The 27,622-nt window shown below is 44.2% G+C and overlaps 2 protein-coding genes across 2 annotated transcripts in view; both read left to right on the plus strand.

Moving 5' to 3' along the window:
• Rad51b (RAD51 paralog B) overlaps window positions 1-27,622 on the plus strand; it is a 512,935-nt gene that overhangs the window by 393,789 nt on the left and 91,524 nt on the right. The gene's annotated exons all lie outside the window — the stretch shown is intronic.
• LOC110306769 (platelet-activating factor acetylhydrolase IB subunit gamma) lies at window positions 10,895-11,747 on the plus strand. The gene has a single exon (XM_021178859.2). It carries the CDS (start codon window positions 11,002-11,004, stop codon window positions 11,698-11,700), a length of 699 nt encoding a protein of 232 aa, XP_021034518.1. The 5' UTR covers window positions 10,895-11,001; the 3' UTR covers window positions 11,701-11,747.

Below are 27,622 nucleotides of genomic sequence, written 5' to 3' on the forward strand. Positions count from 1 at the left end.
TGAAGGAGCATACACCATAGATTGAAGATAAGCTGTGGTGTCGTTGTGTTTGTTAAGATGAGGCTCTCCCTAGTTAGCCCTGGCTCAGAGAAACCAACAATATGCTTTATCTCTCAGAATTGAAATATGGAGAATTGGGAGGATAAACCTAAGGATCTTTCGCTTGCTCCAGTTTAGCTTTCTTTCATTCTAACATTTTGTAAGCTGAGGAGAAAGACTTCCAAATCATCTCGTCTAATTTCTGAACGGTTCCTTGAAGGATCAAGAGCACCCGGACTATATCGCCTTCTTCCTGGGATCCATGGGTGATTGTGAATGGCTGGTCCAAGGCTCTCCTTCCTACACCCAAGGAACAAGCTTCAAGTAGCAGATTGACCAGGATGGTGGTTAGGCAAATGAAGGGTAGCCAGGAGCCTGTCCACCCAGAAAGGCAGGCAGTTAGCAGGCTCCTCCACAGGATAGCTGCCCTTGCCCCTCTGCTTTTACTGGAAGACTCTGCCGAGAAGCCAGCCACTGAACAATTGTGTCCAGCAAATGGTAGCTGCTATCATTACATCATCTGTAGAGCCATTGAGGAAGCCAAAGACTTAATAATATCCCTTCCATCTATTGCCTTAAATCATGTACTTACCTCTCAAGATTGCCAGTAATGTGGTTGTGTTGGACTTGCATGAGTCTGTTTTACAGTCAAGAAACGTAAGCTCGTGTGTCTTCCCAAGAACAGTGTTCTAAATGCACCCCAGTGACTACAGTGCCTTCTTATTATAGTTCATTCCACGCTTACTCAGCTTTTAGAACATACAGGGCTATACATGACAAGTAAGATGGCCAGAAGTAGAGGACCCAGTCCTTGGGGGTCTGACTGTCCAAAATCCAGACTTCTGTCACAATGGACTCTGAATGCAAGCTATGTAGGTTCTGAAGGAAGGTGGTACCCCAACCTCTGTAGTCATTTTCATGGAAATGCCTTGAGCCATGATATAAGGTGATGCAGAGCTCAGCTCTAGCCAAATTTGCTCTGTTCTCTGGGTGAGGCCTCTCAGTCCTCAGTCACCTTTGCTTTCCCTGTGACAACTCTGAAACCAAACTGTTACTTCTGACAAGTCTTTCAGACACCAGCTGTGCACTGGGAAGAATTCATTCCCATGACCTGCAAGGACGCTACCCATATCATTATTTGTTTCTGTATTAGAAGCAAACAATGTAATTCTTAAATACTGAAGTTGGGAGTTAGTGACATCACTCAGTGGGTAAAGGCATTTGCCACTAAGCCACCTGAATTCTATCCCCGAGAATAGAATTTTCCCTATGGTAGATAAAGAAAATTGACTCCCACAAGTTTTCCTCTGACCTCCAACACCCATGTCCTGGTATGTGGGTGTATAGCACACACACACACACACACACACACACACACATGAATTAAATAAATGTAATAATTTTTTAACAAATCAAATTTCCTTCATTCCGTTGTTTAAAATGCTTTGCTTTTGTTTTGAACAAACATTCTAGTAATTTTTCTCATCTGCTTCAAAAAATGATCTATGTTCTAGCCCTACAGTAAATTCCTTTGTTAAAGTAATAAGAGGGTGATTTCACTGCAGTTTACTTACTAATTTATTCCACAGTTTGGGTGTTAATCTTGCTGTCAGATGAATGCAATCAAATTTTGGACTGGATTTCTTCCTGTGTGTGGAGGGGGGGGGGTGGATTTTTATAGCACATTCTCCTGTAATTGCCTTTTGCACACACACCCAATGTCTCATTTTCAAGAGGGCCCAGCCAAACCCATCACGGCCTATAATTAACAACTAAATAATGTTTTTAAAGATCTGATGCCATGCACAAAAGTTATTTGAGTTAAAAATCTCAGTTTATTTCCTTTTGCTTTTATTCTATGACAAGGTCTCACTTTGTAGCATAGATTGGCCTTGGAACTCAACTATCCCCCTGCCTCAGCTTCCTGAATGCTGTGATTGCAAGTATGCACTAGTACTCCCAGAGTGATAGCTCATTGGTATGTAAGCGAGATAGTTATTTCAGCTCTTTGGATGCTTAAGTCTTTCCTAAGGTGGATGGCTGAGGTTGCCTTCTGTGGTCAGTGTGAAAGTCGATGCTGAGAATGAACCATGGTAGCCCTCAGCTGGTGGCAGAGACGAGCCCTGTTTGCCATTGCTGCTTGTGATGACTAGTGTTAGTCATCAACTTGACAGGATCTAGAGTCCTGAGCCTCTGGGGCTCGTCTATGGGGGGATCAGCTTAATTAGGACAGTTGATGTGGGAAGGCCAGTCTCAACTGTGAACAGTACTATTCTCTAGGCAGGGAATCCTGAGCTGAATAAATCTGAGAAAGCAAGCTGAGTTTAGCACTCATCCCTCTCTGCTCCTTGGCCAGCTCCTGCTGCTGTGGTAGATTAAACTGTGTGCCAAAAGAAACCCTTTCTCCCTTAAGCTGCATCTGTTGAGGTATTCATCACAGCGATGGAAAAGGAGCGAAGAAGATGTTATTTTGGTCAGACATGCCCTTTCAGACGCCTAGCAGAAAGCTGTCTGCGATTTACCACTTGCCATTTCTGTGTTTCATAGCGCTCGGGCTGAGCTTTTAAAGACTTCACCTTGTCATGGCAATGCCATAGACCATCTTTGTCTGATTCCTGAAGGCAGGGAAGGGAGAGCTTTTGGTGTTTTTCACAAACCTCTTTAGGTCATTCTGATGTTCAATTTGAATTAAGAGCCACTCTTGTTGCCGAGATTAAAAGTTTTTTGTTAGCCAGAATCTACTCGGACTGTGTTAACTGAAGGGATTTACCATAGGGAATCAGAAGAATCACAGTCCAGTGGATTAGATTTGGAGGCTTTCATAAGAGACCAGAGCTAGAATGGACTTTCTAGCAGGGGCCAGGGTGGCTAACTAGCCTTTTCACCCCAAGACCACATGGTATCAAATAGCCACTTGATTCTGTATTTACTTTCTTGTTTTCTTTTTATCTGCTGGCCAAAGCACATAGATACATCCCAAGAACCCAAGTTCATCTGTTCTTCCTTCCGTTTCCCTGCCTGGGTCAATTAGCGTGGATCCATCTAAATTCCTCGGGGGATCTTATTGCCCTAGCCTGGGATATATGTCTATCTTTTATCCACTCAGATAATGTGGTGTGAACTGGCTTCCAAACCCCTAAGCCCATCCCCTGAATGTGTGGATTCATACTAGAAGCTGTGTAGGTATCTCACAGTGTGTCATACTGCTGTTTTGTCTTGTTTGTTTTGTTTTGGTGAGACAGGATCTCACATAACCCAGGCTAACTTCAAACTCACTATGTTGGAGGATGGCCTTGAACTCATGATCTTCCTTCCATCTCCTGCGTGCTTTACACTACCTCCTGAGTTCATTACAAGCATGAATCACCATACCCAGCTCAAAATGTATCTTCATACTTAACCATAGCTTCCATCCTACCCCCAAAACCGTATTAAATAACTATTTCTATTTCTGCCTTATTGATGATGACATGACTGTGTGCCACAATCTCATCATATTAGAAAGATTTTCTTGCAGATGTTGCTCCAAGAATCTTTCCTCTTTCTATGCCTTCTTCTCCCTTTTATGAATATGATTGTGACACTGTCTATATGTGAAAGTCAGAGTTTTGGGAAGTCTGCTCCTCCTAGATAGTAAAGTTGAAGAGTAGAGAGTAGAATGGAAATACTGTCTACACTGCGTGCACCTTGAATCACTGCAGTAGAGCATGTTAAAGGGCACTAAGCTCGTTTACTATGGAGATGCTGAGACAGAACTTTATAAAGCTTTATAAAACTTTACAGAAGGCTGCTGAAAGATTCAAAAGGAAGAGAGAGAGAGAGAGAGAGAGAGAGAGAGAGAGAGAGAGAGAGAGAGACAGCAAATAAGCAAGCAAAGACCCTTGCCACCAAGCATACTAACCCGAGTTTGATCCCTCCATCTACAAGGTGGATGGAGGTAGCTAACTGTGAGTTGTCATACACACACACACACACACACACAAATACGTGTATTTTGTTTTTAATGTTGCCAGGAGCTTGGCACATAGCTATTGTGCTGGGTAGTTTTATGTCAACTTCATATAAGCTAAAGTCACCTGTAATCTGTTAAGAAAAATGCCTCCATAACATTTGGCTATAGGCAAACCTGTAGGGCATTTTCTTAATTAGTGATTGATGAGAAAGGACCAGCCCATTGTGGGTGGTGCTATCCCTGAGCTGGTGGTCCTGGGTTCTATAAGAAAGCAGACTGAGCAAGCCTTGGGGAGCAAGCTACTAAGCAGCATCCCTCCGTGGCCTCTGCATCAGCTCCTGCCTCCAGGCTCCTCCTTCCTTTCCTCCCCAAGTTACTTTAGTTATGGTGGTCTCTCACAGCAATATCAACCCTGAGATAGCTAGTAGTCAGTACAGTCTAAATGATAGTGTTTACTAAGCATTTCTTTTACCAGAAATGGCTGGGTTCATACTGATGGGATAAGTGTCCAGGAATAGTACACAACTGTTTCCCATTCTCTCCTATTCTATCTAGCCTCTATCTTTCATATATGGGATGACCAAAGGAGTTCATGAAACTCGGCTCTCTAAGAGCTCAGATTTGGTAGAGGAAGCAGCCATTATTAGGCCAACATGGACACATAGATTTGGGGATAGAGTCCTTACCTGCTCCATCTCATCGGTATAGGGTAGAGAGGGGAAAGTGCACTCTATGGGTCAATCACATTCTGGTTTTGCTGACACCCACCCCTTCATGGAAGGTGGGAAGCAGGGGCTTTCATGTAGAGGAGGTGATTCGCCATTGAGATGATCTGAGAAGGCAAAGTTAAGGTAAGGCAGTGGTCATAGATGTATTAGAAGCAAAGATGAATCTATTGCTTCAAGGAGAAGAGAAGAAAAGAAAGAAAACGAAGGGGGCTGGATTTCAGTAAATCGCAGTGCACAACAACAACAAAAAATAAGTCATGGAGCAATAAATAACGTGATAGGAGAAGTTAAAGCTACAGGCGACCGTTGGTAAATGGTGCCACATCCAAGAAGATCCACCAGGAAACAGCACAGATGTCATCCTTCGAGTAACTGGCAAATTCTTAGAACTTGTCTTTGAGTATTAATGCAGGAAATCTTCCTATGTTTTGCATATACCTAAAAACCTAGAAACTCAGGTTGAAAGAACCATAGACCCAATCCTTAAGTAATGTTTGAAAGTAATTTATAAATAATGATAAAATTGGGTGCCAGATGCAATGGAGTTTCCTGCCTAGTATAGGTGGGGGAAGGGCTGCAGCCAGGTTTTCAATGCTCTGCCCCTTTCTGCTGCGCTTCCTTGGCTTCTGCCTGCTGGCTCAGCCCGCTGGTTCGGTTCTCAGCTGCTACTTTCGCCATGTGGCAGCCAAGCAGCTTCTCAGGACCTCAGAAAGCACAAGCACCTTCTCTTGGCTCTCCAAGAGAACTCCCCTGCCCCCTGTGGCAAGAAGACAGGGCACCCAGGCGGGGGTGGGGAGTCAGTGATAGCAGTTCTCCTAAGGAGGGCTCCTCTGTCAGAAGTGTGGAAGGAACACAAGTCAAGTGGAAAGAACACATGCCTGCCCGTAAGTCTCATAGTAGCACACCGGTGATTTTACATCCCATGGCGACTGAGATACATTCGCTGATAGAAAAGCACTAGCAGAGACAGAAGGGCCGCTTGGTCAGGCCTTGTCCTCCACCTGGAACTTACCAATTCAGCTAGACTCCCCGGCTGGCAAATCCCCAGAGACCCTTCTGCCTGTGCTGCCTCAGCACCAGGATTACAGATGCACAGTACCATGCCTGGCTTTTCCTGTGAGCTCTGGGCATTGAACTCTGCTCCTCGTGCTTGCACTTGCCGACAGTCATCTCTCCAGTCCCCCATTTTTGATGCCTATAATGCATTATTATGGTCACCCTGTGCAATCTGTCATTACCCACACAATACAACATACCCAAAGTTCAAAGGCTAGTTATTCCTCCTGTTTAATTGAAGATCTGGACCCCTGACTCTCATCCCCGCCTGCCCTCCCTCCCTGCCTCAGCACAGATAACCACCATTCCACTCTCGGCCTCTAAGCTCCACACATGAATGTGAACATGCCAAAACTGTTTCTCTAGGCTTGGCCTATTTAACATGCTATTTGCCAGCCCTGCACATTTTGTGACAAAGACAAATTCCCTTGTTTCTCTTTTTTTCTTTTTTAAATTCAAACCCAATTTAACTGTACTCTACATTTTAGTCTATAACTTGCACATTTCAAATCCCATTAAATCTCTCTCTACGCAGAGGTAAAGGACAGTAAGGGAAAATTATGAGACAATATCCAGTTGATAAACGGCAGTCTTGTCTTTTTGAGATACGTTTGATATTAGAGATCTAATTCAATAGCTCCTCAAGCCTCGAGAAAGGGGCTGTGCAAAGATTCTGCATTTGTCTTTGGGTATGTTTGGAGACTAGAGCAGACGCTAAAAACATTAGCATTCTGTTTATTATTCATTTATACCTCATCTCTATCCAAAACATACTTACAGTGGCTTCAGCTTTGACATGGTAATCTCACACGTGACATTTAAAAGCCACAGAGATAGAAAACCTCTCCCTTGGTACCCTGAAGCACAGCTTCATTTAATATGGTTTCCTAAGCTAAATATAGTCAGGAAGGCACTGTCTTTTTTTTTTTTTTTTAAGTTTTGTGTTGTTTTAAAACAAAAAGACCTATTCTTCTATTCCTGTGCATGGCAACTCAACCCAAGAGCTACCCAGTCACTAACCAGAAGCCAAGAAATCAGCTTAACTCCTCGCCTCTGTGGCCCTGCCCTGTCTACTCCCCTAAGCTTCCCTTCTTGGTACCCTCCTGCCCTGCCCTTTGTCCACATTCATGCCCTGAGCATCTCTCACCTGACTGGTTTGACAGTTCCTCTCTGGAGCAGCTCCTACTCCATTGCTCCAGGACCAAGTGTCCATTCTGACCCAATGCTGGGACATCCATCCTTCCCTTGGTGTCTTTTAGTTGTCTCTAGGATTTAATTGAAACTCTTGAGCATGCTCACTGGACCCTGAGGATCTGTCCGCAGCTGAGCTGCATCTCTCTGAATGGCTTCTCCTTTGCCTTGTTTCTTTATCACCTTCCTCCAAACACTGAGGCAGTTTGTATTCCTCAGAGTGGCTCCTATGATCCACCTACTTGTAATTTACCCTTTCCTACCTACCTGGCTAGTCCTCTTGCTCCAAAGCAGACCCTGTGTTCAAGACTCGGTGACACCTCCTGGACAAAGCTGTTTTCACAACCCACCCCCTGAAGATCAGACACTCTCTTTTTGTGCGTTTCCCTGTCTGGGGCCCATAAACTGTTACTCACTGTGTTTTCTCTTCACTGGAGTGAATGAGCATAGGAACAAAGACCACACTGTGTGGTTTCTGTTGTCCTTAGCTTATAGCATTTCACCTGACACATTTACAATATTCTATACGTGTTCACAAAGCCCTTGTTTATATGCATGGATGAATAATTTAGTACTTTTTGTTAGCAACATTCTTTCTACTCCTGTAATTGCGAGGAACTGGATCAGCTATTCCCACACAGTGACTGGAGGTCCTGAGTGTTGCAGAAATCTGGCTGTAAAAAGCAGGCTTATGAACAGTGGCAGGCTCTCGGCTATTGACATGACGTCGTCAACTCCTTGTAGGGTACAGAACAGTTTCTTCTTCCTTCTTTGGTCTTTACTGTAATACACAGAAAGACTACATAGGAATCTAGGCCTGAGGATATCTGTGGATTGAGAAGGGACTTCAGAACTCTAGGAAACCTCATCCTTGTTGTTTCTCTGACCTGTGTTCCTTTCTGGAGAGTGGGTGAGATAAATGAATCACTCAGTGTCCAACCCAGGCTCTGAAAATTGACAGGGCAAGGCAGAAGTGAGGAATGCTGTTAAAATCAGCAAGTACCAAGTGACCACTGCAGACCCACACTCTGGGAGGCAGAGTGAAAAGACAGTGAAGACCTTCCTGAAACACAAGCCATAGCTATTACTGTCGCTGCATCTCATACACCTCCTGTAACAGGTTCTGATGATACAGTTATTTAAATGTATAAAATACAGAGTAAAGCTTGGGAAACTATCTGAAAGTCCGCCACAGTAGCAAGTAACGGTTGAAAAATGAAGACATATTTCAGAGTTAACTAGGGCAATGGCCTAAATCAGAGATTGCAACTGGTGCCTGCTGGGACCAGGATCGCAAGATTTTCAAGCTCAGGAAATTGTTAATAAAAATCAAAAGTTTCTCACTTGCGGTTCTTTGTGATCTTGGGTGTAAATAGGTTGCGTATGACTCGATGGCCTGTGGGAAAACCTACAAAGGTTCTGTATGTGTGGACTCTGGATAAACACAAGGACTGTTTAACTGGCTGAGCTCCCCTTGGTGTAATGCGTAAGCACACGGGCAAGCAAAACTGGGAACTGAAGAATGCCTCTGTCTCACAGTAGAGATCTGAGAGGTCAACAAACCTTTCTGTAAAGGTCCCGATAAATACTGGAGACTGTGCACATTAAGATGGTCTTCGAAGCAGTTCCTCTCTTCTGCCATTATAGCCTGCCACAGACTGTGAACAGTTAAGCATGGCTATGTTTCTGTGAAATATGAAGGCTGGGAACTTGAATCTCATATAGTCCCCACATGTCACAAATATGTTTCTATTGTCCTTGTTCAAATTAAAAAAAAAAAATCACTAAAACGATTCTTAGCTGGTGGGCCATATAAAAAACAGGAGGCAAGACTCAGCACGTAGATTGCATGGACACTGGATAGTTGCCATTGCAAAGCCTTGCTCTTAGTCTGTTTAAAGTTAGCCAGTCCCCACCTCCACCCCAAGACCTCTGCCCCCCGCCCAAATGAGCTAGGCTGTTTTGTCCTGTATGGAAGCTAAGGGAATTCTCTTTTCTCTATGTTTTCCCATTCTGAAGAAGCTGCTTGATACCCAGCATGAATGTAGAAAAGCCAAATGGTTCACCTTGTGTTTTCCAAACCCTCAGAGACTAGTCTACATTTCAGACAGCCTGGGTGATGAGTGAGCCCCGTGCTTCCCACAAGGAACCCTATCCCTTAAGCATCTGTGGCCCAGTCAAATTTATGCATGGAAAGGCTAAGTGAAATCTATTAATATCCTAGCTAGAAAGAAAACTATAAAATTACACATATATGCAAGTGTGTGTGTGTATTCCACAGTTCAAAGTGTAGTCAGCAGAAAATGCTTGCACACTGTTGCGTGGGGAGGAAACCGGTGTCTTTGAAATAAAATACCCTGCCATTGGCATATCCAGGCTTGAAGCCTGGCTGCAGCTTTTAGCTTCCACCACGTGTTTACATTGGAAATCTCTCTGTGCACATATAGAGTTAGTTCTCTTATGAAATCATGTCTCTAGGGAAGGATAATTTAAAGCCATTTCCGTTTGTTATGTCTGAGCTGAACTAGACTATTAGGGCTTGTTAACGCTGGATAAACTTGAGCCCTATAACTGCCTTCATCTGCAGATTATAGAATCTGTCCAACAAATTGCATTCTGATGTTCTCAGAATAGATGGCTGAGCAAGCAGGGTTCTCTTTAATTCATATTCCATGACCACAACTGTCTTAGGAATCATGATTCTGACCTTCATGCTCACTTGGTGTAGCAGAGATGATCTGTCAGATGGCCAAAGGCAGCGGTAATGGAGACCCTAAACTCCATCTGCATCTGCGCTCTTCTAAGGCAGAGCAGGCAACGGCTGGCAGCAGAAAACTGCTGGCGAAGCATCTTTCTTCAGCATGTCTCCCTTCCCCCAAGTCTTAGCATAAATCATGTTAGGTCCACTGAAATAGCGTGTGTGGTCTGTACTTAGAGATTTCATTTGAAAATTATATTGTGGCAACCATGAGACAGAGGGATAAACTACAATAAGTTTCTCTCAGCTAGTGTTTAAAGTGAACAGAGCAAAGTGAAGATAGACAGTTGCCCTGATTTAGTGAAGGGGAGGTGGCGGCTGCCCTGGTATAGTCGGACTCCCTCCACTCCCATCCATCAAACCCACTGAGCATGCTTGCTCTGTTGCTTACCCTGAAGGCTACAGCTTATTACTGCTCTCTGCTTCACATACCAAGATGATCCAGAATAGAAACTGCATCAGTCTGACTTTGTTTATAGAAGAACCTACCAGAAGATCTGGCACGGCCTCAGGGAAGTCATGGATGGGGTGACAGAGCAGTGGTGTTCCCAAGCAGTGTATTGGCCTCCAGCTCTAGAAAAGGATTCCTACCCCATAGCTCTGCTAAATTCAGTTTTACAATAACTGAGGGAAGGCGCTGTCTTAGGCCTTCCTTCCTGTTGGTGTTCTAGCTGGCAATGGGGTATGGAGATGGATTGGACCTTGCTGAAGGGCAACTGTGCGGTTTAAGCCATCCTGATCTAGACCAGACCCAAAGGATATCAGAAAGGGAGGAGAGACATGAAGTAGTGGCATTTGGAGTGGGAATAGCATTTTAACTCATGAGGGAAAGAATCTGCTACACTCAGGGGACGCAAGCAGAAACAGTAGAAACTACAGCTCCTGTTTCTCCTTCATCCTTAGGTCTTCTCTTGATCAATTCATGAGTGCCTGAGGTGAACCAGACAGACATGGTCTCTACCTCCACAAAGCATATAGTCTGAAGGAAGAATAAACATGAGTCAAAGAACCCTTGTCTCTACCTCAAAGGAGATGGCTTCACTAAGGGAACTGAGAGGTTCTGCAAGAACGTCAGGCACACTTTACAGGCCTTGGCTAAGGAAGGGGGTAGCCATTGGTGAGAGCATTTCATGGAGGAAAGTTGTCATGTATACTGTGTGTAAGAGGCTGTGAGAAAGTGACGACATGGCCCTGCAGCAAATGATTTCCTCCTCGGACGGAGGGCGCTAGATTGTCCCTGGTCCCTGTCGGCTTTACAGGGGGCTGCGGTGCTGAGGATGAGTGGGGAAGGGGAGAACCCGGCCAGCAAGCCCACGCCTGTGCAAGACGTGCAGGGTGACGGACGCTGGATGTCTCTGCACCATCGGTTTGTAGCGGACAGCAAAGACAAGGAACCCGAAGTAGTCTTTATAGGGGACTCCTTGGTTCAGCTAATGCACCAATGTGAGATCTGGCGGGAGCTCTTCTCACCTCTGCATGCACTTAACTTTGGCATTGGTGGTGACAGCACACAGCATGTACTCTGGCGGCTTGAGAATGGGGAGCTGGAACACATCCGGCCCAAGATTGTGGTGGTCTGGGTGGGCACCAACAACCATAGCCACACAGCAGAACAAGTGACAGGTGGCATCAAAGCCATCGTACAACTGGTGAACAAGCTGCAGCCCCAGGCACGGGTGGTTGTGCTGGGCCTGCTTCCGAGAGGCCAGCACCCCAACCCACTTCGAGAGAAAAACCGACAGGTAAACGAGCTGGTTCGGGCAGCGCTGGCTGGCTACCCCCGAGCCCATTTCTTAGATGCAGACCCTGGGTTTGTGCATTCCGATGGCACCATAAGTCACCATGACATGTATGATTACCTACACCTGAGCCGCCTGGGCTACACACCTGTCTGCCGGGCCCTGCACTCCTTGCTTCTTCGTCTCTTGGCCCAAGATCAGGGCCAAGGCATCCCTCTGCCAGAGACAGCATCCTAAGCATCTTTCCTTCCCTTGACATTAAATGCTTCTCCTCCTCAAAAAAAAAAAAAGAAAGTGACGACATGTGGTCTGCACACATGGACTGGAGTCAGGGAAGCCTACAAGGGAGTTTCTGTCTTCACTCGAAAGCAAATGAAAACTGTTGACCTGCTTCAAGCAACAAAGAGATTAGGAGATGAGATTTTTCTTGTTGGAAAGACACTGTTATAGCGTAGAGAAGGGATTAGACAGGTAAGTGAGGGAATGCCCCCGGAGAAGCAGATGTGAGTGTCCAGGTGAGTGATGCTATTTGCACGGAGGTGATGCGGGTGACGTTAAAGAGACAGTAGTCATGGGCTTGGATTGTGTCTCAACTGTAGAGCACTTGCCTAGTATATTCAGGGCCCTTTGTTCCAAACTGGGGGATGGGAGGACTGAGGAGAAGTTCAGGAAGTGAATTCATAGGCTGATTATTGCCTTGGCCTCGGAGATGTCTGCAGTACCTTGGGGATGGTATAGTGAAGAGGGTAAAGAGGTCTGGGCATTTGAGAGTCATTTCCCTGCAGGGGACTACTGATCCATGAGAAGACATAAGTAAATAGCAACTGAACTCCTGACAGAATTAGTTAATGGAGGAGCCCCAGGTCTCTGGGGCCTGCACTTAAATAGTATATAAATACTATATAAACCTCCTGTGAGGATACTACAGTGTGCGCACACACACACACACACACACACACACTCACGCATTCGTGCATGTTCCTCTCCTATCACCATTTTCACAAAACAAACTAACTAAATAAATAAGCCTAAAGCAGTACAGAGCTTTCCTGACCATGAGACTACAAAAAGCAATATTAGGAACATGAACTATATCATAATCTCAAAAAGAAAAAAAAAAGGGAGCTATGGTTTTTACTGCTTATGGTGTTATACGTGGATGATGTCCTATTATAAGAACTTACATATTTACATACACTTAAGTCTGAGTCCAGCCTGGCCTGCATAGAAAGCTCCTGCTTTAGATAAAATGGAAAAAGAAGAGACTGGCTCACCACGTGTGCTTCTGGCTCTTAAACAAGGATTCTGGTAAAATGAACTTTTTTTTTTTAGATGTAAGTAATTACATTTAAAGATGTAAGTAATTTTATATATGTAAGTACACTGTAGCTGTCTTCAGACACACCAGAAAAGGGCATCAGATCTTGTTATGGATAGTTGTGAGCCACCATGTGGTTGCTGGGATTTGAGCTCAGGACCTTCGGAAGAGCAGTCTGTCCTCTTAGCCTCTGAGCCATCTCTCCAGCCCCTAAATGAACTCTTGTGACTAAGATGGGACCATGATGGACTCAGTGAAGAGCTTGTTGTCTGTGTTTTCCCTCCCTCCTCCCCTTTCAGGTACCTCTGCCCCTGTCCTTTCTTCCCTCTCCCTTCTCCCTTGTCCTCTATCTCCTGTCTTTGTCTCTTATTCTCTGGCCTTTGTCCCTCTGGGGCAAATAAATCTCCTTTGTGCTGAGAACTTGGTCTTCGGGATCCTTAGCCAATACCAATGTCTCACACAGAAGACCTAAGTCAGACCCATGTAGACTCCCTTGTTGGCGGTTCCATCATTGTGAACACCTATGAACCCTTTTTAGTTGATTCTATAGGTTTTCTTGTGGTGTCCTTGACCCCTCTGGCTCCAATACCACCCCCACCCCCATATTCTGTAGGATTCCCCAAGCTCCATCTAATGCTGGGTGTGGGTCTCTGCATCTGTTTCCATCAGTTGCTGACTGAAGTCTCTCTGATGACAACTGGGCAAATGTGATTTTTATATTCCTGAATTAGTTACATTTCTCATTGCTATGACAAAGTATCTGACCAAAAGCAACTTAAGAGAGGAAGAAATTATTCGGGACTTATCATTAGGGGTCCAGTCCATCATAAAACAAAACTCATGGCAGTAGGAATGACTCATGACTGTCGGCAGGAGCATTAGCCTCCTCATGTCTTGGTGGGCCAGGAAGCAGACAGAAAGAGACCAGGGTTGGAAGTGGAGCTCACCATAACACAGCCCAACTCCCAGTGACCTACTTCCTCCAGCAAAGACTGATATCCTAAAGGTTCCATAACTTACAAAAGCAGCATCCCCATCAGGGACCAAGTGCTCAAAGACAAAATAAGTCTGTAAGGGGGCTTCACATCCAAACCATAACTTTCCACCTCTGGCCCCATACACTCTGGCCCATGGATATCTATCTCATGATGCAAAATGGATTCAGTCTAACCATAAAGATCTCCAACATCTTTCAGTAGCAACACTATTTAAATGTGTGAAGTCTCTTCTGAGACTCGAGACCATCTCTTAACCGAACTCCTGTTTATTTCCAACACAAAATGATACAGAGTAAATAAACTTCCCCATTTCAAAGAGAGGAATTCGGGCATAGCAAGGGAAGAGCTGACCAAAGCAAGATTCAGCACTGAAAACATTAAATCTTTCAGTTCCAGGCCCAGTGTCTAGTGCTCATAGTGGATTCCTCTGGCCTCCAACAGGCCTGGGTAGCACCGCTCCTACAGTGTCTGAAGTACACTTAGGCTGCTTCCACGGGGCATCTATAGCTTTCCTAAGAGGACATTGCACTTCTCGGCATCGTCAGTGTTCCGGGGTGTCTTCACTGCCACATAAGCTTCACCTGCACAGCCCACTGAGGGGACCCACACAGGGAACCCAACCCTGCCTGGCTTCAGAAGCTATCTGGAACCTCCTTGGCATAAACCTGCACAAGCCTGAATCCCTTTTGTGTTGTATTTCTTCAAATCCAGAACTTGGTAGATATAGTCCAGCTTCAGATATAGACTGGCCCCATTCGCCACAGGTATAGCAACATCCATGTACCGGGGAGGCAGGACCTGGGAGAGAATTAGTTTGAGCAGCCTTTGTTGAAGCAGTTTATTGCTAATGTGTCACCGTGTTCAGACACCTTTCTCTCACTTGTCGGCGCGCTCATTTTAAATAAAGGTTTTTCAATTATATTTGTATTGTTACACCCTGGACCTTCTGGGGTTCTGCACTCACGGCACCATTCCAGTAGTTCCAGAGCATAGGGTCTAGTTTATCTCCTCCTCCTCCTCCTCCTCCTCCTCCTCCTCCTCCTCCACTGTGTGTGTGTGTCTCTCTCTCTTTTTTTGTTTTTGTTTTGTTGAAGTGTCTGTGGCCGGCCTGTGCTGTGTGAGTGCACGTGCATGCCCAGAGCAGCAGACAGCACCTGCTGTTGTTCCTCTGGTACAGTCTGCCTTAACTCTTGGTTTGCTTTGCTTTATTTTGACAGGGGGTCTCTCTGCCTAGAGCTCATCAAATGACTTAGAATGGCTGGCCAGTTAGCTCCGGGGATCTACCTGTTTCTGCGTCCTCAGGGTGAGAATGTATAAGAGTGCGCCATCAGGTCTGGCTTTGCTTTTTTACATGAGGATTCTGAGGAAGACAATTGTGCCTTTTACCTGCAAGCCAAACACTTCAGTGGTGGCCCCAGGACCCTTTAGGTTTCTTCTTTATTGCAGTTATCTCCTAAATGATTTTAGTAGCTCTTTCCACACCTGCCCTACCTGCAGTTTTAACTGAGTTCAGTCTTTTCCTCACCAAACCACACATTGATCTCAACTTGGTCTCTGCTTCTTGCTTTGTATTCTTACTGTAACCCTACTTAAAGATGGGAGCTGTAGCCATGCCATAGCCACAATGTGGCACCATATTAAAATGTCTCCTACCAAACAAGTTAGTCCATTACGTGTGAGTCCAGCTTTATTCACATTTTCAGAACTTATGTAGAATGGAGTAAGTCTGTGTCCCCTGAAGGTGGATGAGCATCCTTCACTGCCCCCAGGGCTCTCTGCAGTGTGCTTTTATGCACTCCCACCAGAATCACCCTTTAAGCTCCAATTACAACATGCTAGCACTCAACTGGGCCACAGTTCCAAACTCTTCCACGTTCTCTCCACATACCACTTCCAAAAGCCAAGCCTACAGACTGCTTGGTTAGCCCCCCACTTCCCACTTCTCTCTTCCAATAGACTTCATCAGCTTCCCCCTGCCCCCTGCCCCATCATTATGACCAAATACCTGACAGAAGACAGCCAAAGTGATGAAGACTGTTTTCTGACTCATGGTTTGAGGGGACAATATATCACGGTAGAGAAGACATAGTTATGAGAGTAACTTGTGATTGGTGGCAGGAGCTTGAGGCTGCTGTGTTCATCTCAGTGGGCTATAAATCAGAGAGGAGAGGGGGTGAGGGAAGGAGGGAGGGTTGGAGGGAGGAACAGAAGGGCAAGTGGGAGTGACTACAGCTGGAACTAGGACTAGGGTAGCCCATAAGGCCCTCTCCCAGTGACCCACTTCTAGCAAGACCCAATACCCTACAGCTCCCAAAACAGTGCCCAGGACTGAGTTTGTGAGGGCATGTCACGCTCAAACCGTTACAATCCTGTTTTCTGTAGTGCCCATTTGACATGTCTTTTTATTCTCTTAACGCTTTCTTTGTTTTATATTTAACAAAGATGAATGCAAATTTATCAAGTGCCTGGTTAGCTTCAGTATCTTCAAAGTAGCTTGAACATTTTAAAATTCTTCTTAATATTGTCTGAAACCCTCATGGTGTTACCAGTTTTGATGTGAATCTGGAAACACGAGGAAGTGGTGTGGTGCCTGGGCTGTAGGTCTATTCGATTCTCTAGTTTAATCCACTCCTCTGCCTCCTGGGCATTCTATCCACCCTCTCCTCTTTCCCAACATTGATGCATTCTCTGCAATCAGTTGCCTGCAGTTGACATCCTGGTTCTCCTCAGAGTCAGACGGGTTTGCTGTTGAGATCATTCTAGGAGTTTCAGGAGGTTGGTTTGTTTGTTGATTTTTGGTTTTTTAAAATCCCAGTGAAAATAGACCAATTGTTATTGTTTTCTAGTTTTAAAAAAATGGGGAAGGGGAAGAATGTGATCAAAATATATTTAAAGTTAAAATTGTCTTCATTAATAAAATAATGATAATAATGATAAAATTTTAATAGTTGTTAAGTACTGAAAATAAAAACCCTAAATGTATAAATGGAAAAAGTCAACTAGGGTCGTTCTCCTGAGAGAATTAAGTTTGGTGAGCCCCTCTTCCGGGATCTGTGCAGGGTCCGTTCACATGTGCCACCGTCAGAAAACAAAGTCATGCTGAACTGGCAGTGTGTGGCCTTTTTTACTGTGCAAGTCTGCGTAGGCAAGCTTATATCTGTGAGGAACACCATCAATTTTCCTGGCAAAAGTAATCCACTAAAAAGCTGTCCCATAATCCATTGACATTTCCCAATTGTTGGTCATTTCATTTTTACCAATTTTTACTATCACTAAATTTTTGTATTGGCCGTTCTTTTATATTCAGATTTCTATACTTGTCTAACTGTGTCTTTAGAATGTATCCCTAAATAGCCTCGACGGCTTCTGTACATTTTCCCATGTTCACGTGTCAAACTGCCTGTCGGCAGCATATTATTTGAATGATGATCAAGAGTACCTGTGAGTTCTTGGTCATGCACACTGTGCTGCACCGTGGATTCTCGATCATGCGCACTGTTGCTAGACTGTGGATTCTTGATCATGCACTGTTGCTAGACTGTGGATTCTTGATCATGCACTGTTGCTAGACTGTGGATTCTTGATCATGCACTGTTGCTAGACTGTGGATTCTTTTTTTTTTTTTTTGGTTTTTTCGAGACAGGGTTTCTCTGTGTAGCCCTGGCTGTCCTGGCACTCACTTTGTAGACCAGGCTGGCCTCGAACTCAGAAATCCGCCTGCCTCTGCCTCCCGAGTGCTGGGACTAAAGGCGTGCGCCACCACGCCCGGCCCTAGACTGTGGATTCTTGATCATGCACTGTTGCTGGACTGGTAATTGTTTCTCAACCTCTGTCACTTTTAGAAGTGAAAGCAATGTCTACTGGCTCACATCTTCCTATTTGCTTTCTTTGATTGATTACTGGAGGGAATGTATGTCTTTAAAAAAAATTATATATATAGTCCTTTCTTGTTTCTCTTGCAGTGGCTTGCTTGTTTGGACCTGTCTGAACACTCTGAGGGTGTTATGGTCTGCTTGGTCTATGGAATGCAGGGTCTGGGCTATAAATTATTCTTCAGTTAGATTATGTGATATGCCAACCTATGATAAAAAAAAGTATTGAAAGTCATGAGAAAGTAATTTTAAGAATTTCATTTTATGATTACGTATCCCACGGAGCTGGAGTGCCCTTACAAACGAAGAACTTAATAATACCTGTTAAAGATGTACCAATCCTAGACAGGATGGGTTTCAGCTGGACCCTTGTGTTATAGTTCAAGCAAGTATTATAGAAATGCAAAAAAAAAACCCTCCCCAAGTCTGCCCTGCCAGGGGAAGCTATGCTGCGGTACCTACCCCACCTGCCTGCAGCTGCCTCTCCAGGTTTTATGATGCGTCTAAGATGAAATTTTTACTGCCTTCTCCTTCCACCTCCCCCAAAAACCACAGGGGGAAGAAAGAAAAAACAGACCCCATCGAGAGGATGGGCAGAATTGTCCGAGGTGGGGAACTGGCTACTCCAGAAGGCAGCAGAGATGGAAATACAAAAGACATAAAGCACACCTCGCTTTAATCCCTTCCGTCTGCCCAAAGCGCCCAGAGAGCTCATAAAGTCTCCCTTTCTGGGTGATTGGATTCCTTTAGCTTGGGGCAGGCAGGGTTTTGTTGTTGAAGAAGAGGGCTGGGGAGCTGGGGCGAGGAGAAAGGCCATCACTGGGGTATGAAATCTCCTCTCCTAGTTCAAGGTACTGAACTGTAAATACAAGCAGCTGTGGAGGGAGGGGCCCAAGCAGGCGCACAGGCTCAGGCAGGCACCTCCTGTCAGCCTAGAGATGTGAGGGTTCACCTCTGCATCCCCTTGGCAGAATCAAGGGACCATTTTGAATGTTGCTGGCAAAAATGAGTGTCGTGGGTGGTGTGTTTTCTCTCTAAAAAAGTGGTTGTTCTGTGCCAGTGTTTAGAAGTGGGGGCTGTTCGTTCTTTTTTGTCTGAAATAAAGACTTGAGAGACCAGTTCTTTCAGACAGTGGAAAAGGGGAAAAGGAGGGGGACAAAAATCTCCTCCAGTCCGCTTTTGGTGTGGGTCTTTTTTGGCGTGTTTGCTTTTGACCTTTCTACAGTGTTTGCCGGGGTGGGGGAACTGGATCTGCTCCATCTGGGCTGAGCTCCTGGGTCCCCAACAGCAAACACTTAAGCAAAACAATTTACTTGGCGGCTTCAAGAAGAATCTCCTGAAGTGTGCCTAGTCTCTGCCGCCTTTGAACTGCTGGCGACGGCAGACAGCTTGTTCTTCCTCCAACTCTGTCCAGCAGCTCTGTCAGGGATCTTGCCAATCTCCCTCCTGGTCCCTTCCCACTTGACTCCTGCAAGACCCTTCCCACCTCCTCTGGAATCCATCCTCACCATCATATTCAGTTGTTTTGAATGCATAGTATCCTCAGAGAAGACCCAGTATCATGATTTCTGTTTCTCTCTTTTCTTGGCTGGAGTCCTGGAAAGTAGAGCCAACCATGGGGCATCCAGCCTGAAGGGGCAGTGGCAGTCATGATGGCGCCATTGACACCATTATTTTTCTACCTGTTGGCCACGAGGCTCTGTTCTTGTAAGCAGTGTCTACAGCCTTCCCACCAACCCCATTGTCATAGGTGGCATCTCCATTTACAGATGAAGTCAAAGCTTAAATGTTTGAAATTGAGCTTACATAACTTCAGAAGTGTCTAGACCAAAGTTGACACCCAGAGCTTACTCATGTCCACTTCTAATATCTCTTATTAGATACTTGAGGCAGGCATGCTAAATGATGAACTGAAATAGGCTTTGCACCTGAGGGAACTTTGCCAAGAATTTGAAGAGGTACCATCTTACACTTGAACCAGTAGAGTTTTGGTCTCTAGAGCTTCAGTCCCTTTTCTTCAGTGCCTCCTCTCTCTCTCAATCTCTCTCTCTCTCTCAATCTCTCTCTCTCTCTCTCTCTCTCTCACACACACACAGCATACTCATCCTCAGGAGCAGGGGTAGGGTTGGGAAGAGAGATTATTTTTGCCTTCTTTCCTTCATCAGGTTCTTGTTCTTTCACAGCTTTTATAGTTAATGCCAAAGACATTCCGCTAAAAGCAGAATAAAGCATCCGCTTCTGTAAGTCTACAGTAACCACACGTCAGCCATATTATATCCCTTAAACTGGCAGAGAGCTCCTAAGACGATAACTACAAAGGGTGCCCAGTGGAATATGTAAAAACAAAACAAAAAAAACAGAAATGTTAGCTTTCATCATGTTTACTAATCCTGACTAGAAGACAAAAAATCCCTAGATGAGAATAAGTCAATAGAACTATATTGATATCAGCAATTAATCACAATGACTAATATCTGCTTCTATTTGCCAAACATCATTGCAAGGATTTTTCATATATCAGCTCATTTAAATTAGCTTTCTTTTTTTCTTTGTAAAATATGCTTTTATTGTTTTATTTTTTGTGAACTTTATATATGAACTATCTACTATCACATCACTTCTCCACACCCCCAGTCATTTCCACAGCAACCTGTTCCAGGTAAGGGAATGGAGATGCACAGAGTAAGTGCAGGAGATTGGGTCCTGTTGCTGGCGTCCATGTTTCTCAATTACACTTGAAGAGCGTGATGGAAATGGAACATATCCCTGGTATGTGTTTTCAGGGTGTGAGTGTACATAAGTGGACGCCAGTGGTATTTTGCATTGTCCCGGACACTGCTCAGGGGATGACAGACAGATAGGAATTTATGTTCTTATAAGCAACTCTAAATGGGAAAGCCCTTTTGCACCAAACTCAACTTCTCTCAAGCTGGCATTTCCCAGTTAGCATAAAGCCTGCATTTCCATGGTTCATCCTGTTCCGAAAAGGAACAACTAACTTAGCACTCCCATTGCTCTCCTCCCTGCACAACACCATGTTTCCATGTTTGATAGCGGCCAAAACAAACTCTACAAACAAACCCAATTCTTCAAACTTTTAATACTTAGGAAACTGATATTGTGCATAGAGAAAATGTTTGATGAGATAATACAAACAACTCAATAGTTGAGAAAAATGATAAAGTTGTACAATATGTGTGTTCACAGAAATTGCATGCATATAAGACTCTACCTATAAAACACATATGTGCTATTATATATAAAATTATATTTGTATTTCTTTGCATGGTCTGGATTAGGTCCAGAATAGAAACAGAAGGATCTTCAGGTGTCAGCCTGCTTACCCTCCTCGATTGTGCACGCTCTGCTTTTCCCTAGTTTGGTCCTTCACCAGGAGGGCCGGGACTGGTGTCACCCCTGAAAATAAAGTATGATACTCTCCTGTGAGAGAGTCCTGAAGTCAAGACTTGTGTGCACATGGGCCATTGTGTCTACGTGCCCTGGTGTGAGCTGGGAATCTCGGGCATGGCCCCGCTTCACAGACACACAGGGAAACAAACACAAATGGGAAGGTAGTTAAAACCCATGACAAAGACTAGTCCATGGGAAGGCACAGGTCTGACTAGGTCACGTGCTTACCTCTCCAAATGCATTCCAAGGGCAAGCAAGGCCACAATGAACTGCCTTTGCTAGCTGCGTACTCTGTGCTGCGAGCTAATGGCTGATGAATATTTAGCTGTGCTTTACTGACATCCTTTCTTGTCTGTCTTCACCCTCTCTATCTCCCCATCCCCATCTTCTTGGTCCCTGAATTGCCCTTGTTTATAGATCGCCTACCTGATCCCCAATCAACCCTCTCACCCTCTCCCATTGCTCACAACTGCTCTGCCTGGCCTCAGAAGAGCCTACGCTTGATTCAGGGCATGCATGAAACAGAGTGCGTGACACAGGCAACCACCAGACATTTTGTGGGGAGGACCAATTAGAGGCCAGAGTGACCAGGGCAAGCAGCAGGACGTCCAGAAGGACGCCTAGCTGCTAAGGAGTGGAGCCTAATCTCGTTACAGGCGGGATGGAGACTCCTGGGGCCCACAAGCTTCCTCCCCGCTGTGCCTAGAGGGATATCATTGGAGGACCGGGCTGTGGAGGGCTCTGCTGGCCAGCAGCCCCCTTCCCCCCACCCTCCAGCCCCCTAGATTCTCTTTTCTTTTGCAGTGACACACACTGAGTGCCTCTGAGGTCATTTGTTTCCCACAGCCTCACAGGGCGCTGTGGCAACAAGGGGGACAATGGTCTCTCACAGGGATGATGGGAGGCCTTGTTTTGCCTTAAATAAGCCCCTTCAAGGGAGCAGCAAGGTCTGGTGTGTGTGTGGTTTGTTTTTTCAGAAAATCCTCTTGCCCATAGTTCCAGTGTGAAGTACTCCGGCAACTTCAATTGAGGACATAAAGAATCCTATGTGTGTGAGAGAGGGTTTAATTTTATTTTTATTGCCGCTTTGAGACCAGAACTGTGTTTCCCTTCTCTGAGTTACCCTCTCTGCACTCCTGCTCCCTGGACCCCAGCATTCTTCAGATAGTTATATGCAGGAATTGGCAGGTGCTGGGGACAGTGCGTCTATGATGTCTCCTGGGTCTCCAGTTGCCCTCTTCTTTGGTGAGGGAGCTCAGCGGCGGGGATTTAGAAATGCGTTCCTTTACATTTTTTCACCTAGTCCCAAGTCTGAAGAAAGTGCTTAAAAGGGCCTATGAGGGGAGGGGGTGGGATTCCTGGGCAAAGGAAATGTGAAAACTGAAGAGAGAGGAAGGCAGGCCCTGTATGCTGCCTCAGAACACACCAGAGCTTCTGGGGAGTGCCCAGGAAGGAGGCCTGTGTAGGAGACAGAGAAGTTGGGCTCAGGTCCTGATCCAGCTGTGTGTTAAGGAAAGATGTGAGTGTTCTGCCCACACTCTGATAGCCCCACTCAGGAACAAAATGCTGTCCATCTGTCTTAGGGTGTTCTGTCCAGTGTTTCAGACCTTCTAATGGAGCCTAGTGTGGCTGTGGAACCTGCACAGGCGAGCATCACCACCTGAAAGGATCAGGGCTAGTACTGCGTCTGCAGAAACTGAGCCTGCACAGATTCAAGTCATTCCCAAGACTGCCCAAGGTGAGCAGCTGATGGGATGACTTCAGATTACACCCAGAATCCCCTGCTCTCTGGACCCTTAGCTAACTAGTGTGGTCTAGAAATTCTTGGATCTTGTTTTTTAAGATAGGCAATTGAGACAGGGCCTGATCTGAGCCATCACTAGCATGCATCAAGTTGCTTCTTGTTTAACTGCGTGGGTAAGTTATGTCTTACCGCAAACCTTTCTTCTTTGATTTCTAGCAATCATAGTTTCATGGATAAAATGTTATCACTTTACTATACCAAGCTCAAAAACTTTTGGCTTTCTGATCAGGATACTAGGAAATAATATTTTTTTTATTTGCCTCTTAATTTTCTGATTGTTTTCAGTAACATTTTGAATATTTGTGAAATACCCAGGAAGGAGATTTTACCAGATGTGTCTATTGATTACACTCTTATAAACATATAGCAACTCCAAGGCTGATATCATTTTGTGGTAAATTTTTAAAAAAATAGCGAGTTATTCTTGAGTTTAATAAACATCTCTAAAATTAATTCTTAACTTCTATATCACTTTAATTCTTCACAGTTTCTGAAGTGGGAGTCCTGGAAGTTTTGACAATTGGATTGACATATGTTTTCTCTCTCTGCGACATCAGTTTACTTTTTATTTTATTATCTATTTTTTTATTTTATGTTCATTGATCTTTTGTATGTCTGTGTAAGGGTGTCAGGTTCCCTGACACTGAAGTTACAGATAATTGTGAGCTGCCAGGTAGGGAATTGAAGCCAGGTCCTCTGGAAGAACAGCCAGTGCTCTAATCCATTGAACCACCTCTCTAGTTCCTCCAGCATCAGTTTAATGCTTATGCTAAATTGAAATAAAATTCATCAACTTCAAGTAATAGACATCCTATGTCAATCTTTCTGACAGTGAGAGGACATTGGACAGACTGTCCCATTTCTGGCCATGGTGGAAGCAAAAGGATAGACTGATTTGAACTAAAAAAAAAAAAACAAAAAAAAATACCACTTAAACAAATAAATAAAAATCAACAAAATAATAAGGTCTGTGACAAATGATAGATGGTGAAAGAAAGCCCCTAACCTCTAGTCAACTTTGGGAATGTTTGACTTTAAGGAAGTACAGACTGTGCATAATTTGCCTTGTGACTCTGGACTCAAGCAGCCTTCCTCTGTGGATCAGCACACCCCTACATCCCCACACCCCTACATCCCCACACCCCCACACACACACCCTCACACCCCACCCCCCCACCCCTACATCCCCACACCCCTACACCCTCACACCCCTACACCCCCACACCCCCACACCCCCACACCTCCACACCCTCAGAGGTCTTTTGCCTATTGGCACATCCTACCCACAGCTTCCACATATACAAAAGTTTCATCAAATCCAAATGGTCACCAAGAATGCTGAAATGCAAGGAAATGGCATTGAAAGCTGATAAATAAATAACAGGCCTGTTGTCCCACACCCCAGTTTAATGCTCTCAAGAGGTTCTTATGTTGCTCGAATTAGTGGGCATGTAAATGAAACCCCTGTTGGCCTTGGCAGATACTGGCCTCTTCCTTGACCTTGTTTGACTGAAACAAAAAGTCATTGGTAGAACAAAAATTCAGAGCTCTGAACTTGGTTGAAAGAAAAGGGCAATTCTCTGAATTGGGTAATTGGATCACTCTCCCAAGTGCCCTCCGGCTTATATCAAACATATAAGAAGGGGATTAATAACTTCAGTGTGTAAGCGAGCTTCAGCCAGCTTCTAACTCTAGCGTTTCAGTCTCAGGAGCTTTGGGACACTAACAGATTTTCTTCAGAGCATTTGAAGTGCCCTTTATAAAATGTAGGAAGGGGTCTAAACTGCAGGCTACTGTGGAATCCTTGTCATTGTGGATTGTCCTACTCGACAGGCAGGCAACCTGAAAGCCCTTGCAAAATGGCCACTTAATGAAGCTCACCACTGAATTACCGGGCTTTTCAAACCAATGGCAGTAATAGTGTTCCTCCAGATTGTGCTTGATAGCCACTTCCCCACTCATGACTTTATAATCCAAGCTAAATTAAATGTGTCTGTAAAATGAAAAGGTCACCATAGTCCTATTTCTTACAGAAAAGTTTGGGGATTTCAAGACTTACCACAGACCCATAACCTGAAGGGTAAATTGTAAGGAGTCACCTGAAAAGCAGGGAACTTTTTATTAATATATTTTAATTAGCTCATGTTCTCAGTCAGTACTGAATCCATGCTTCAGGGATAGACTTAGTATAGAGGGAAGCAAAGGTCACTAAAAGCTATCAGCCAAGCAGGTTCCTGAAGGTTGGGGGGACGCACGGGAAGGGATCCTTTGCTTCTTGGGAACATGCAAGTGCAAAGAGAACCAAAGGAGATGGCACATGAGTTTATGAGGCAGGAAAGCAGAGAACATTCCAAGTAGAAGGCACAGCACTCAAGGGAAATATTTTTTTAAAGACACATTGGAGACTAATCTGGCCCAGATAAAAAATTGCAAGCTGAAATTGCCATTTTTGTCATAGAGGCTGTTATACTAGGTCCTCTGGCATGGGGTTACCAGTGGTAGAGATACTTTGGAAACTAAAGGAGGCGAGGAACATTTATGAAACCTCTATAGGTATGGGCATCTTCTGGAGATCACGCAGAAGAGCTCTTTTTTTAAAAAAAAATTCATTTATTTATTTTATGTATATGAATACACTGTAGCTGTACAGATGGTTGTGAGCCCTCATGTGGTTGTTGGGAATTGAATTTAGGACTTCTGCTCACTCTGGTCAACCCCCATTCACTCCTGTCGACCCTGCTTGCTCCATCCCTGCTTACTCTGGCCCAAAGATTTATTTATTATTATAAATAACTACATTGAATCTGTCCTCATACACACCAGAAGAGGGTGTCAGATCTCATTACAGGTAGTTGTGAGCCACCATGTGGTTGCTGGGATTCGAACTCAGAACCTTCGGAAAAGCAGTCAGTGCTCTTACCCACTGAGCCATCTCTCCAGCCTGAGAGGCCAGAGAGCTCTTAAGGAATATTCTAGAACCAATTCTTATCTTAATGGCTATACATCAGTTCAAAGTCCAAAAAGAGTTAGCAGAACCTTATTATTTCTTCATTTATTGCTGATTTAGTTTCGAGGTAGAGTCTTTTTTATTCCTGATGAAATGTTACTAAATCTGGATGGATGTATTAGTCAGGGTTCTCGTGAGTAAGAGAACGAATTGGGTGAATCTGTATAGATAGAGAAAGGGGGTTTATTAGCATGACTTACAGGCTATGGTCCAGCTATTCCAATAGTGGATATCTACCAATGGAAGATTCAAGAATCCAGTAGTTGCTTGGTCCAGGAAGTAAGTTGGATGTCTCAGCTGGTCTTTTAGTTTATGCTAGAATCCTGAAGAAGTAGGCTCGAATGCCAGTGAAGGAATTGACTTGGCAGCAAGAACAAACAGGCAAAGAGAGACAAGCTTCCTTTTCCCATGTCCTTTGTATAGGCAGCCAGTAGAAGATATGACCTAGATAAAAGTGGATTTTCCTACCTCCAAAGATCTGGATTAAATGTGGGTCCTCCTGTTTTAAATTATTTAATTGAGGAAAGTCTCTTACAGGTGTGTCCAGCCACTTGGGGTTAATTCCAGATGTAGTCAAGTTGACAACCAAGAATAGCCATCATGGTAGAGTTGCTTCTATGAATTAGAAAGCCAGAGAACTAATCTGAAAAGTAATTAACTTTAATAAATGAGCTGAGCCAAGTACATATTTTCTTCCTGTCTTTCTTCCTTCCTTTCTTCCTTCCTTTCTTTCTTTCTTTCTTTCTTTCTTTTTCTTTTTTACTTTTTTTCATGAAATACATGTTTTGCCCATATTGTAACAAAGTTTCAAAGAAGTTAAGTAACTTGCCAGAGTAAAGGCAGACCGTTTTATTTCTATTTTTTATTTAGCAATGGTTTCTAGCCAGAGATGACAAAAAGATTTCACCATGCTAGATAATGCGTTTGGACCACTATGTTGAAATTTTGCTGCAGCTGCCTCCACATGATCCTGTGTACAGTGGTAGTGGTGTGTGACCGCATGTCTCTCATCAAAGAGACGACCTTTGAATCTTTACTTTCTCCTGAAAGTGGAAGATGAGAAAAGTCATCTGAAGACTACTGCAGGAAAGCTATGCCTACTGCCAAGGTGGAAAACACTCTGTTGTTGCATGAACAATATAGGCCAGTAAATTTATGAGAACTATTTTCGAAGACTTGAAATGGAAGATAAGTGTAAATAAAGTAGGTTTGTAGCTCAAATGTGTATTTTTTTTTAGTTGAATTAGTTTATTTTTCTGATTTGTAATTCTTTAATGTGATTACAGAAGATTGAATTGTATCTATGGTGAAATCGTAACACACCCCCATCCCTCTGACGGCTTCCTTATTGAAAGATTACCATGCTAAGGCAGAATAAGGAACCAAAACACACAAGCACACTTGACTCTATATTTAAATTGTTATCTATACTACAGCATCAGAACGAAAGCTGTGAAGTAGCCTATGGTACATGACCAATGGAGCCAAGAAAGGTGATGAACTTCTAGCTCAGACTCATACCTGTAGTTTGAGAAATAATCTCTTGTATTGTTTTGCGTTTTAGAAAATTCTGTGTTTTCTTGTGCATGTGTGTCTACATGCTATTTTATATTTAAAGTTAATATTTTATAACACAGGTATACATGCATGCATGGTATGTACATGTTTGTGCACACATACTCATTTTACCTGGAAAAATGGGTAACCCTTACTTAGGTATTCTGAACACTTTGGTTTTTTTTTTTTTTT

This window comes from Mus caroli, chromosome 12 (assembly GCF_900094665.2).
Source record: "Mus caroli chromosome 12, CAROLI_EIJ_v1.1, whole genome shotgun sequence".
Classification (NCBI taxonomy): domain Eukaryota; kingdom Metazoa; phylum Chordata; class Mammalia; order Rodentia; family Muridae; genus Mus; species Mus caroli.

Bases quoted from the DNA above. Each gene is read 5' to 3' on its own strand.
- LOC110306769 (XM_021178859.2), top strand. From the start codon at position 11,002: ATGAGTGGGGAAGGGGAGAACCCGGCCAGCAAGCCCACGCCTGTGCAA.